At 41.4% G+C, this 14,401-nt stretch overlaps 1 protein-coding gene across 1 annotated transcript in view; it reads right to left on the bottom strand.

Annotated features, from left to right (window-relative positions):
* Positions 1-313, bottom strand: part of pdlim4 (PDZ and LIM domain 4) — a 30,241-nt gene extending 29,928 nt beyond the window's left edge. The window contains exon 1 of the mRNA XM_080833996.1: positions 179-313. Coding sequence (XP_080690122.1) covers positions 179-271 — 93 coding nt within the window. The 5' untranslated portion in view covers positions 272-313. The remainder of the gene's footprint in view (positions 1-178) is intronic.
* Between the last annotated feature and the right edge of the window lie 14,088 nt (positions 314-14,401).

Here is a 14,401-nt window from a genome sequence, read left to right as displayed (position 1 = left end):
AATACAGAACGGTTTGATCGATTATTCTCGGCCAACAATTATAAAATACTTGAATATATTGGCTATATAGCCTACTTGAAAATGAAGCAGTAAAAAAACCTCGTTTAAAAAAAAACGTTTAGGTACCCCCGTGTATTTGGAATAAGCCGGTTGCTTTGTAAAACATGCCACTACATACCCTCGAAATGGTCAGCGGCGTGCTGAAATCCCGTCCACCCACAAGGCGAAAACCCCACGGTGATGGGCCGCTCAGAGTTACCGTCTGAGGCATGGTAACAAAAAGAAAGTATCCTGAAATCCGGGCTGAACAAAAGATATAGCACTATAGCCTTTACAGGGGACTGCCACTCACAGAGCTTCTTGGGCAAAACTTTCGTCCCACTTGTTGGAATCTTTAAATATTGAAATCTCCCGTGACGTTTTAAGGGGGTGTTGCACGTTACTTTGTAGCCGCCTCATAAGAGTGAATGGGAGGGTGTAAGCCGGTGCACTAGCAACCCAGCCTAATCAGCGCTATGGTAGCCTACCAGAAACAGCCTTTCGTCGCATATTCTGCTCAGTAGCGCTGTAACTGGCGGTCAAGTAGTGTCATGGTCAACACATGGAAGGTAGTTCGGATTCAGAGTCAGATTTAAGTTTGGAGAGTCAGGTTTCATTGTGTGAACAATAAGTAAGGTTTCAGTTCTGACCTATATGTATTAATGAATTATTCATGTCTGAAAAGGAAATGTGTTTCCTTCACTAACTACATATCTCAGATTGATTTTTATAGTTAACAGCCCACACCTGTGTATGAAGAGAGGGCCTTAAAAAGTATGTCAAACTATATAATGCATTGGGTCCATTGGATTTGCTGGGTAAAAATGGACATATGCTGTCAGTGGAATCTCTAACGACTTCTACATTTGGCATGGAGCAGAAATGTGAAAAAATTCCACTCAGCCTTTTTATATTGCCTACAGATGTACAGTCAGTATTGGTAACATTTGTCTTTCTGCTCTCTGTGTGTGTGTGTGTGTGTGTGTGTGTGTGTGTGTGTGTGTGTGTGTGTGTGTGTGTGTGTGTGTGTGTGTGTGAGTGTGTGTGTGTGTGTGTGTGTGTGTGTGTGTGTGTGTGTGTGTGTGTGTGTGTGTGTGTGTGTGTGTGTGTGTTTGTGTGCATGTGCATGTGCATGTGTGCATAAAACTTAAATGGTTCTGGTCGGTGGCTTTTCAGAATCTCTCAAAAATGTATGTTTTCGGAGTTGAGAATGGTTTGCCTTACAGCATGACACATGATGGAAACAATGGAGCCATTCTGGATGCTTTGCCCAATGTCCCCCGGGGAAATAAAAACATTTATGAAAATCACACAGTGTAATTTGTGCGGTAGGGGCAATGCATAGTGGAATAATGGTAGCAGATGCGATCGGAACTGAAACAGGGATCAAACCATGTCACAGACAAATAAGTGAATGCATATGCAGTCATCTGGGAATAGCCTGTTGAATGTTAATTGCTGAAAATAAGTTGCCGTGTGATAAAAATCAGATTCACTGCTGCAATGGTTTTACCAGATTTCAGCAGCATATTTCCTCTCTGCCCCCATCTCACATTACCCAGTGGGGCCAACGCAAGGAGCCTGAGATGAATTCTTAATCCCCTCCGACTGATGATGTGGCAGGAGTTGTACTGAAATACCCTTAAAGCAGCCGCTGTTGGCCAGATCAGGCCCGGTTCTGTGGCAGATCAGGGTCTGAGGATCAGTTCAAGGTGAAGTGATCCTACGATACTGACAGACAGAGTCTTAGGAATCCAGTTCAGTGACATAAGCAAAGGCTGATATTAGGCCTTACTGATATTAGGCCCTGCTGATATTAGACCCTGATATTAGGCCCTGCTGATATAAGGCCCTGCTGATACTAGACCCTGATATTAGGCCCTGCTGATATTTGGCCCTGATATTAGACCCTGCTGATATTAGACCCTGATATTAGGCCCTGATATTAGGCCCTGCCGATATTAAGCCCTGCTGATATTAGGCCCTGATATTAGGCCCTGCCGATATTAAGCCCTGCTGATATTAGGCCCTGATATTAGACCCTGCTGATATTAGACCCTGATATTAGGCCCTGATATTAGGCCCTGATATTAGACCCTGCTGATATTAAGCCCTGCTGATATTAGGCCCTGATATTAGACCCTGCTGATATTAGGCCCTGCTGATATTAGACCCTGCTGATATTATAACCTGATATTAGACCCTGATATTAGGCCCTGCTGATATTAGACCCTGATATTAGACCCTGGTATTAGGCCCTGCTGAGAAAGGAAGAGAGGGAGAGAGAGAAAGAAAGACAGAACTTGGCTATACCACTTTACACTTACATTAAACTCTACGACGTACAATTCAGAGCATGCTGCATTCAATTCATCAAAGGGAGTTAAATCAAACTCTTCCTTCTTTAGCATGGTTTCAGCGTCCATGCCAAGATAATCACATCAACTTCAGCAAAATGAGAATATCATTTTATGAATGACTTAAGGTCAGTTGTTTAACTTTGTTTGTGTATTAAAAAACCTTTGTGCTATGTTGTGCAGATTCTGTGTTTTCAATGTCTTCGTTGGAAGTGGTGTGAAAGACTTGGTAAGGTTGTTACGTGAATTTTAAGTTTGGTTGCTTCAAACTAAAACATTTGCCAGCCTGTTTTTCATTTGGAAGCCTAATCATTTTGAAACACAATCACTATTTGAGATACGATCCCAAACACCTTTCTGGCAGGGACACACATCACACTGTTCCATTTAGACAAAACAACATGATACCATGAATATTAGTTTTGGACGTAACACACCTTCCTAAAAATATTCTCAAGTAAACCGTCTCACCTGCGTTGCACAAAAGCATGGGACTGCCTCCCCAGCCTTCAGTTGATGACATTAACCTTCTATTCCCACTTTTGTCTTTTAGGACAAAGTCACTCCAGAGGTATTGAAGAGGGCAGATGAGGGTCGGGGAAATGTGGCTTCTTGTGACCACAGAGGCACAAAGCCCTTAGCTGCTAGGGTTTCAGCTGGAGCAGACCAGTGAATGGAAGAGTAATGGCTTCTCTGAACCTGGACCTCACCCTCTATTATTAACACAAAGACTTCACAAAAGCCTCACACATACGTGTACACATACACACACATGCACACACACATGTGTACACATGTGCACCCTGACCCACACACCTGTGTACTCACATGGACACACATGCATGTAAATATTCACACATTCACTCACACACAGGCACACACACACACCTGTGTATACACACATACTCACACACACACACACACACACACACACACACAAACACACACACACACACACACACACACACACACAAACACACACACACACACACACACACACACACACACAAACACACACACACACACACACACACACACACACACACACACACACACACACACACACATACACACACACACAGACTGAAGACATGAAGAGACTGCAAAAGATAGCCGAAAACATGGTCCATGAGCCAGGATGGGGCAGCATCCCACGTCCTGTCAAAGGTCAAACACACACAACCTACCCCCCCCCCCCCACACACACACACACACACACACACAAAGTATAAGCACAGATATACACTTACACACGATCAGCAGGGTGTGTTCAACGAGTCTAGTCTTGAAACAAGACAAGCAATTACACAGTAGACTTAACAGGAAAACTCTGCTTACACTCTGTTATGTCCAGACACATTAGACCGACACACACAGACACAGATACAGACACACAAACACACTCACACACACACACACACACACACACACACACACACACACACACACACACACACACACACACACATACACACACACACACACACACGTTTATGAATATAGTAATGCAGACACACACACACACATATGCACAGACTCTGACACGCACACACATGCACACAGACGCTGTGACGAAATCCCATTGTGACTAAATGGCCTTGAGATAAGGTTGTGAAGGTAAAGTCCCATTCACTGACTGTTGACACAAGTTACGTAAGGTACATTTTTCATTCTCATACTTAATGGAGATGGTGATAAAAGAAGAAAAGGGAAGGTGTTGATAGTGGAAAATAAGCTCAAAATAACCTCCGTCAAAGACATATCCATGCAAACAGCACCCCTTTACTATTGGAAAACAAAGCCCTGGTATCTTAGAAATAGTCTTTAATTGTTTTTTTTAACTGACCATACGTGACGTTTAGTACTTGATGTACCAGCCTTAGATGAGATAGACAGCACTGTGTAGAGATACGTGTAAGCAAAATGATCTTGTAACCAGAAGACACATCAAGACTGCGATCCAGATGTCCTGCGTTCACTTCAAAGCAATTTTCCTGCCTGTCTCCAGACCCAGGCTGACACCGCTCAAGAAAAACACTGCCTGCCCTCGGGCCCACGCCCACTGGAGGTGACTGGGCTCTGACTGTCCTCTTCCCCAAACACCAGGCATTGTGACAGTACCTGTGTCTGCGTCTGGGCCAGGCAGGTATTAACTGTATTGCTTGGCCTAATAGTCCCCCTGTCCTGACACGCAGCAGACTCTCAAAGATCAGATGAATCCTGGGGAACGCGATCCTTCATGGTACTCACGGTGGTTTTGGCAAGAGGGTTGGCGCACCCCCGCACCCAGTCCGTGGTGTGTGGTGTTCTCATTCTTTGCCTGTGGTGAATCCTGCGATTATCCCCTCAGAGCGCAGCTCTCGTCCCAAACGGCGGGTCCCTCCGGGCCTAATTCGGGCAGCTGGCTGCTGACTGGGCAGGCTTGGGAGGGATTGTTTGTTTGTTGGCACCAGTGCTCCAGTGTTCTATTATCCCCATTTGCCTGTGTGTTTGTGCACACACTGGTTCCGTGAGTCAAAGCTCCGTATCTGTATCTGACTGCAGGAATGCGCCTCTCACCGTTTATTTATGCTCTTCCTGAGATGGGGGAGACCTTGTGGCTCGGAGTGTTTGTGCCAGAATGCTTTACCTTCTTGACAAAATGACTTCCAGACAATCATCTGTTTCCTTCAAGAAGAAGTGCTTACCTCTGTTTATGTGCGTCAGCTGAACAAAAGATTTTTGCTCATTTTATGTGGTCACATTTGTACCAAAATGTCAAAAACGAAGTCTGGAAAGACTCAATTAATTCAATCTAAACTTTATTGTCATTCTTGACCTCTCCAAAGAAATGTAATAACTGAAATGGCTACATAAATAAAGCCTTCTGACTTTCCCCCCATTTTCTGTTTAATTGCATACTGTAGTGGTACATGAAAAGATTTATTGAGAATCTTAAATGTCTATCTGTTGAAAAACCTGTCAGTCAAATAAATCGCTTGCGGTCATTATTGTTGGTGGCTGGGCTGAGGGCTTTGTGGGAAAGAGAATTCTTTCATGGGGGAACTTATACCACTTTGAGGTCATGGCTGCTGGAATTTCTTGGACGCGAGCGGTGAAATGTAATTTGGCAAGAGCAGCGTGGAGGGTGCTGAGGATGTGATGTGCAATCCCTCTCTTGCTATTTCAAGAGCCCCGCAGCCTCTCGTGGCCTTGATGGATTCAGCACATGTCTTTCTCTACCTATTTACCCCTTTGCATTAAAAGTGCTTAAAAGTTCTGGCAAGCTATCCAGGTAGCCGCCATCTGTGGAAAAGATCTAGACTGTTACGGTCCCTAATCTAGCGTGGATCTGTTCAGATGAAACCTGCTCCCTGGGTAGTCTACAGCTGTGCACAGCGACAGTTTCAAAGTAGATGTTTTGCTGTGATATCAAATTTAGTTCCTCTTGTGTTCTGTTTGAAGGTTCCTAAGCTACAGTGCCTCTCCAGATAAGAATAACTCATAACTTGGAATTTCAACACACGTACTCACACACACATACGCCCGCAGACGCAGACACACACACACACACACACACACACACACACACACAGTCTGACCTGGAAAGTATTATTAATTTGCTCAGCTTAACTCCTAATGTGATTTCTGGAAGCTGTATGAGAAGCAGCTGTGCCCTGTCTGCCAGTGAGTTTACCATTCCTCTGCTCCCCCCCCCCTCCGCTCTACTGGGAGTAGAGGGGGGGTGACCTCGGCGGCCCTTGCTGCCCTACCCACCCCCTCAGGCTCTGACTGACGGATGGCTTCCTTAAGGCTCTCACGGAGAGGCGGCTCTCCGGCTGCCCGGCTCTCCAGCATGGCCCTCACCCCTTAGCCCTGCGCCCTTCACAGGGCCATCCTTACAAAAACACACAGAAGATCCTCCGCACTCACGAGTCAGACGCCCCCTCGATTGTAAACAGTTTTCCCCTGTCCTGTGTCTACGGGTGTGTGTGTATCTGGGGCAAAGGGAATCACATGTGTCTCTGTTAGGGTCCCAAAGGGCTTCCTGGAAACCACTGTCAATATCTTACTTCAGGCCCCAGTGCTGCACAGTTCCACACTTGATTGGATGACTGTAAGAAATGGGTGTGGGGTATCTGCATGCTGTCCGCACAGGATAACTGCCATTAATATCAAACCTGAAAGAGTTTATAAACTGCACTATTTGTCTGTTGTATATCAGACCATGTACTACACGAACTAGACAACTCAGAGCTGGCCTCCTTTGACAAAATCACATAGTTGGTGGTCTGATATGTGTCTGTGTGTGTGTGTGTGTGGCTATGTGTGTGTGTGTGTGTGTGTGTGTGTGTGTGTGTGTGTGTGTGTGTGTGTGTGTTTGTGTGTGTGTTGATCAGCCATTAATCAGGTGCAACGAGGAAAGTTGTTTCTCTCTCTTTCACAAACACACACATCCACACATAAAAAGAGAAACAGAGAAACAGAGAAAGAGAGAGACCACACACACACACACACACACCCACACACACAAAGAGATATAGAGAAACAATAAAAAGAGAGAGGCCACATACACACACTCATACACACACGCACAGCCACACACACCCACACAAACACACACACACAATCACACAGCCACACACACACACACACACAATTTTTTAAACACAGCTGGCCACAGTGCCAGATAGGAGGGCCTCATGTGCCACATTAACCCCAATCACCGTCTCACAGAAAGAGAGGAGAGACCTCAGTTGCAGTGATCTGTACCGTACCGCGTTGGACGCGGTCCATCCTGGATGCCGATGAAAGACACAGAGCGAGAGAATTTTTGACTCACTCGGAGGGGAAGCTCAATAATCATCACACCGTTCTTGGAAACGCTGAGTGAATTCCACTCGGACGTCTCCTTCCCAGGGGACCTTGCTTTGGCTGTGTGAACTGACGCCGCCTGAAATGTGATCAGGGAACGCCGACAGATAACCCCTGGGTTGCTTACCTGCCAAGTTGGATGCTGTAATTACCTGAGCAAACTTTAAAGATTTGTTCCCTATCTCCTGGCCTTTGTCTTATTCCACCAATCTGTGAAGTAAGCCAAACAGAACTGCCTACAAGGAAAATAGGAAGTAAAAGTAGGTAATTGTGTTCTTGTTTGTCAAACATTATGCGACAAGAGCTGGGAGGAAACTGGCTGCCTGGTTGAATGGCCTCTTGGTCCAATTGTGCATGACTAATAGCCCATATCTCAAAGTATCAAAAAAGCCTGCGTTTAGTATACATCTGGAAGATGTTTTCTTTTTCCGTCCCATTTAAAAAACAATACAAAAAATTAGACAGAGAACAAGAGATGCTGGTAATTCAATGATTTTGTCACTATTTCCCTCTCAAAACAGTGCTACCTGTCGTCAAACAGTCACTCTTTCCCTCTCTAAACAGTGCTACCTGAAGTCAGACAGCATAATAAATCCTGATTACGCCTCAGGTAATCACCATGCACTTCACATCACATCACATCACATCGATCATTTCTGGCATATGAGGCAAGCATTCTCTTCATTCTGTTTCTAAGGGGTTTCTGTTAATCAAGAAATGCTGCATACTCTGAACACTTTAAGTGGGCAAAGTCATTCTAAAATATCTAAAATTCTGAATATAACATTCCATGGGAACATTCCAACATCCTTGGGTCTTTCTCGTTTCTGTTTGACAAGCAATACGTATATTGTTTGTGCCTTGTTGTCGCCCATAACCATGTGTTCTCTTCTCATGGTTGAATCTGCATTGCCAGATGGTATTTATTGCTTTGGTCATCAAACTCCCTAACTGGAGGGTTCATACAAATGCATGTGTACCATACTACGACTACTGCAACGCTTTATTTACTGGTCTTCCAAAAAAACATATCAAGAAATTACAACTCATACAGAATTCTGCTGCAAGACTTTTAACAAAGACCAAGAAGAGGGAGCACATCACCCCTGTGTTGGCTGAACTGTACTGGCTCCCTGTCTCCTACAGAATTGATTTTAAGGTCATGTTAATTACTTATAAGGCTCTAAATGGAATAGCACCTTCATACATCTCTGAGCTTTTAAAACCCTATCAAACACAAAGGAACCTTAGATCTACAAATGCCAATATGTTAGCTGTACCCAAAGTACTCCACAAGCAAAGCGGAGAAGCTGCCTTTGCCTATTATGCACCAAAGCTATGGAACACCCTACCTTTGTACGTGAAGCAGGCAAGCTCAGTGGGTATCTTTAAAAAACACCTGAAAACATTTGTATATATGAGAGCATTTAGCAAGACCTGATTGTGTTTATCTTTTAAATCCTTTTATATTTATTTTTTATTTATTTTATATCTCTTAAATCTTTTTTTTTTCTCTTTTATATCTTTTATTTTTTATATCTTTTATTGTGTGATGTGCCCCTGATTGTTTTAGATGTTTTAAATCTTTACATATTTAAAATGTGTGAAATGTTACTGCTTGTGTTGGATTCTTTTATTACAGTGCATGAAATGCCCTGTATTGTTATTCCTAGGCTTCTTCTTCTTCTTCTTCTTCTTATTCTTGTTACCTTTTTCTGCGATTAATTCAGCCCGAACCGCTTAACGTAGAAACTTCATTCAAACTTTGTCGCGTAGGTCTTGTAAACGACACTTATGCTATGTATTTTTCACTTTTCTAAGCTTTATACTTTTTAAGATATTAAAGAAAAACGAATATAAATTTCTCCCATTGACTTACATTGGGACATTGTGACATCATAATAGGGTCTTTACAGTTTTTCACTATTGTTAAAAAGTATAAAGCGAAAATTCGGCACAATCTGCACAACCTTCACGTCATGTATCAATCGCTCGCCCCAAGTGGGAAATACTTAAGATTCCCTTATCTACATTAGAGTCCGATTTTCCTCGTGAACACACTGATGTCAATTACACATCACGTTGTTGTCAAAACAGTGTACACAAAGTTCTGTTGTTGCACACAATTTTCAAGTAAAATCTCAAAGCATCAACCTGCAAACCACAAATAGTCAAATCTCTAAACTTTCAGGTCTTTTGACCAATTTGCAGTGAGGACTGCACCATTAAAGTGTCTTGAGCCTCTGTTTTGTTGGATAAACTATTGAAAACTTTGAAAAGATCCACAACCAGAGAAGGAGAGGGGTAAGAGTGAGAGGAGGAAGAAGAGGAGGACAAGAAGGAGGAGGAGTAGGAGGTTGAAGAGTAGGAGGACAGAGAGAAGGAAGAGGAGGACAAGGAGGAGGAAGAGAATGAGGACAAGGTGAAGAAGGAGGAGGATCAGGAGAAAGAAGAAGGAGAATGGTCATCTCTAATGAGATTTGGGCCGCTGTGGTAGACCATGTTTTCATGGTTTTTCATTAGAACCTTCAGGATGGAGAACAAGTACGAAATCTGCTTGCCTTGTGTACTGTAATATGCATATCAATATAATATACGTAGTGTGCTCACAGTATTTGTATTTTGCAGGACTGAAAGAGAACCACACTGTGGAGGAAGAAAACACACTGGAGACTAAAATTGTAAATATGGTTTGTGAGAACAACGGTATTGCTGTTTTATGTTTGACTATGAAAAATGTAGGCCTACACTGATAAATTTTACAAAAGGAGAAAGGGCTCAATGAGTCATTGTCATTCATATGGTGTGTGTCGATGATTGTGTTTTCAATTTTGCACTTCTGTGTGCTGTAAATGCTTGGTAGTGTGCAGCTAATGCTTAGTTGTGTGTACTAAATGAATGTATGTGTGTGTGTGTTTTGAAAATATGGCTGTGTGTACCAAATGAAAACACGAGTTCCATTTTGTGAACAGTTAAGAGATTTGATAGCAAAGAGTCATCTTGCAAAGGGAGTGTCAGGTTTAGCATTTTGTGTGTGAGGTTTTCAATTTTCTGTGTGCAGTTTTGAGAAAGACGTTACTGTTTTGAAAAACGGGTTTTAGCAACAGTGAAAAACTGTAAACTGGCTTGCACCTGTGCTTTACTGACACCTGTGCCAAATCCAAGGAACCTCTTCTCTCTCTGTCCCTCTCAATTCAACTGTAACTAGGAACATTAAGACACCATCCATTCTCTATTTTTTTTCTCTCCATCTCTCCATCTTTCTCTCTCAGTCAACTTTCTCTCACACTCAATCTCTCTTCTTCACTCCATTTTTATCTCCTTTTTTCAATATTTTCACTCTCTCTTTATCTCTTCATCCAGAGCCACTCTTGTTTACTCTTCTTTCCTTCTTCCACTCTTCTTTCCTTTCTTATTTTCTTCTTCCATTTTTCTTTCCTTCTTCCACTCTTCTTGCCTTTCTTTTTTCCTTCATCCACTCTTCTTTCCTTCTTCCACTTTTCTTTCCTTTCTTCACTCTTCTTTCCTTCTTACACTCTTCTTTCCTTTCTTCTTTCACTCTTCTTTCTTTTCTTATTTCCTTCTTCCACTCTTCTTTCCTTCCTTCACTCTTCTTTCCTTTCTTCTTTCATTATTTCACTCTTCTTTCTTTTCTTCTTTCCTTCTTCCACTCTTCTTTCCTTTCTTCACTCTTCTTTCTTTTCTTCTTTCCTTTTTCACTCTTCTTTCCTTTCTTCCACTCTTCTCTCCTTTCTTCACTCTTCTTTCCTTTTGTCTTTCCTTCTTCCACTCTTCTTTCCTTTCTTCTTTCCTTCTTTCACTCTTCTTTCTTTTCTTCTTCCTTTCTTAACCTTTGCATTTCATGCACTGGTATTTCCTTCAGGAAATGCATTTTCTAGTTTTGTGAATGCTCCTGATTCTGTCTCTATGTAAAGCACTTTGAGCTGCATTTTTTGTATGAATGGTGCTGTACTACACAAATAAAGCTTTATTACAGTGCATGAAATGCCCTGTATTGTTATTCCTAGGCTTCTTCTTCTTCTTCTTCTTCTTCTTCTTCTTATTCTTGTTACCTTTTTCTGCGATTAATTCAGCCCGAACCGCTTAACGTAGAAACTTCATTCAAACTTTGTCGCGTAGGTCTTGTAAAGGACACTTATGCTATGTATTTTTCACTTTTCTAAACTTTATAATTTTTAAGAGATTAAATAAAAACTAATCTAAATTTTCCCATTGACTTACATTGGGCCATTATGACGTCATAATAGGGTCTTTAAACTGGCTTGCACCTGTGCTTCACTGACAGCTGCACCAAATCAAAGGAACCTCTTCTCTGTCCCTCTCAATTTAACTGTAACTAGGAACATTAAGACACCTTCCATTCTCTACTTTTTTTCTCTCCATCTCTCCATCTTTCTCTCTATCCCTCTCAGTCTACTTTCTCTCACACTCAATCTCTCTTCTTCACTCCATTTTTATCTCCTTTTTTCAATATTTTCACTCTCTTTTTCTCTTCCACTCTTCTTTCCTTCTTCCACTCTTCTTTCCTTTCTTCTTTCCTTCTTTCACTTTTCTTTCCTTTCTTCACTCTCCTTTCTTCTTTCCTTCTTTCACTCTTCTTTCCTTTCTTCTTTCCTTCTTCAACTATTATTTCCTTCTTTCACTCTTCTTTCCTTTCTTCACTCTTGTTTCTTTTCTTCTTCCACTCTTCTTTCCTTTCTTCACTCTTCTTTCTTTTCTTCTTTCCTTCTTTCACTCTTCTTTCCTTCATCCTCTCTTCTCTCCTTTCTTCACTCTTCTTTCCTTTCTTCTTTCCTTCTCCCACTCTTCTTTCCTTTCTTATTACAGTGCATGAAATGCCCTGTATTGTTATTCCTAGGCATTTTCTTCTTATTACAGTGCATGAAATGCCCTGTATTGTTATTCCTAGGCTTCTTCTTCTTATTCTTGTTACCTTTTTCTGCGATTAATTCAGCCCGAACCGCTTAACGTAGAAACTTCATTCAAACTTTGTCGCGTAGGTCTTGTAAAGGACACTTATGCTATGTATTTTTCACTTTTCTGAACTTTATACTTTTTAAGATATTAAATAAAAACGAATCTAAATTTTCCCATTGATTGGGCCATTATGACATCATAATAGGGTCTTTAAACTGGCTTGCACCTGTGCTTCACTGACAGCTGCACCAAATCAAAGGAACCTCTTCTCTGTCCCTCTCAATTTAACTGTAACTAGGAACATTAAGACACCTTCCATTCTCTACTTTTTTTTCTCTCCATCTTTCTCTCTATCCCTCTCAGTCTACTTTCTCTCTTCTTCACTCCATTTTTATCTCCTTTTTTCAATATTTTCACTCTCTTTTTCTCTTCCACTCTTCTTTCCTTCCTCCACTCTTCTTTCCTTCTTCCACTCTTCTTTCCTTCTTTCACTTTTCTTTCCTTTCTTCACTCTCCTTTCTTCTTTCCCTCTTCTTTCCTTTCTTCTTTCCTTCTTCAACTATTATTTCCTTCTTTCACTCTTCTTTCCTTTCTTCACTCTTCTTTCTTTTCTTCTTCCACTCTTCTTTTCTTTCTTCACTCTTCTTTCCTTCTTTCACTCTTCTTTCCTTCATCCTATCTTCTCTCCTTTCTTCACTCTTCTTTCCTTCTTCCACTCTTCTTTCCTTTCTTATTTCCTTCTTTCACTCTTCTTTCTTTTCTTCTTCCTTTCCTAACTTTTGCATTTCATGCACTGGTATTTCCTTCAGGATATGCATTTTCTAGTTATTACAGTGCATGAAATGCCCTGTATTGTTATTCCTAGGCTTCTTCTTCTTCTTATTCTTGTTACCTTTTTCTGCGATTAATTCAGCCCGAACCGCTAAACGTAGAAACTTCATTCAAACTTTGTCGCGTAGGTCTTGTAAAGGACACTTATGCTATGTATTTTTCACTTTTCTAAACTTTATACTTTTTAAGTTATTAAAGAAAAACGAATCTAAATTTTCCCATTGACTTACATTGGGCCATTATGACATCATAATAGGGTAATTAAACTGGCTTGCACCTGTGCTTCACTGACACCTGCGGCAAGCCTCCAAGGGTCCTCTTCTCTCTGTACCTCTCCATTCAACTGTATAACTAGGAATATTAATAGACACCTTCCATACTCTACTTTTTTTTCTCTCTATCACTCTCACTCTACTTTCTCTCACACTCCATCTCTCTGCTTCACTCTTTTTTTCTCCTTCTTTCAATATTTTCACTCTCTCTTTACTGTCTTTATCCAGAGCCACTCTTGTTCACTCTTCTTTCCTTACTTTGTTTCTTCCTCTCTTCTTTCCTTTCTTCTTTCCTTCTTTCTACTCTTCTTTACTTTCTTCTTTCCTTCTTCCACTCTTCTTTCCTTTCTTCTTCCCTTCTTCCACTCTTCTTACCTTTTTCTTTTCTTCTTTCCTTCTTCCACTCTTCTTTCCTTCTTCCACTCTAATTTCCTTTCTTCACTCTTCTTTCCTTTCTTCTTCCCTTCTTCCACTCTTCTTCCTTTCTTCACTCTTCTTTCCTTTCTTCTTTCCTTCTTCAACTCTTCTTTCCTTCTTTTACTGTTCTTTCCTTTCTTCCTTCCTTCTTTCACTTTTCTTTTATTCGTTCTTTCTTAACTTTTGCATTTCATGCACTGGTATTTCCTTCAGGAAATGCATTTTCTAGTTATTCTTCTTACCTTTTTCTGCGATTAATTCAGCTCGAACCACTTAACGTAGACACTTCATTCAAACTTTGTCGCGTAGGTCTTGTAAAGGACACTTATGCTATGTATTTTTCACTTTTCTAAACTTTATACTTTTTAAGTTATTACATTTTCCCATTGACTTACATTGGGCCATTATGACATCATAATAGGGTAATTAAACTGGCTTGCACCTGTGCTTCACTGACACCTGCGGCAAGCCTCCAAGGGTCCTCTTCTCTCTGTACCTCTCCATTCAACTGTATAACTAGGAATATTAATAGACACCTTCCATACTCTTTTTTTTCTCTCTATCACTCTCACTCTACTTTCTCTCACACTCCATCTCTCTGCTTCACTCTTTTTTTCTCCTTCTTTCAATATTTTCACTCTCTCTTTACTGTCTTTACCCAGAGCCACTCTTGTTCACTCTTCTTTCCTTACT

Source organism: Sprattus sprattus, assembly GCF_963457725.1.
Source record: "Sprattus sprattus genome assembly, chromosome: 1".
In the NCBI taxonomy this organism is placed as follows: domain Eukaryota; kingdom Metazoa; phylum Chordata; class Actinopteri; order Clupeiformes; family Clupeidae; genus Sprattus; species Sprattus sprattus.
Note: the sequence above shows the minus strand (reverse complement) of the source record. Positions and strands in the feature narration are given on the sequence as shown.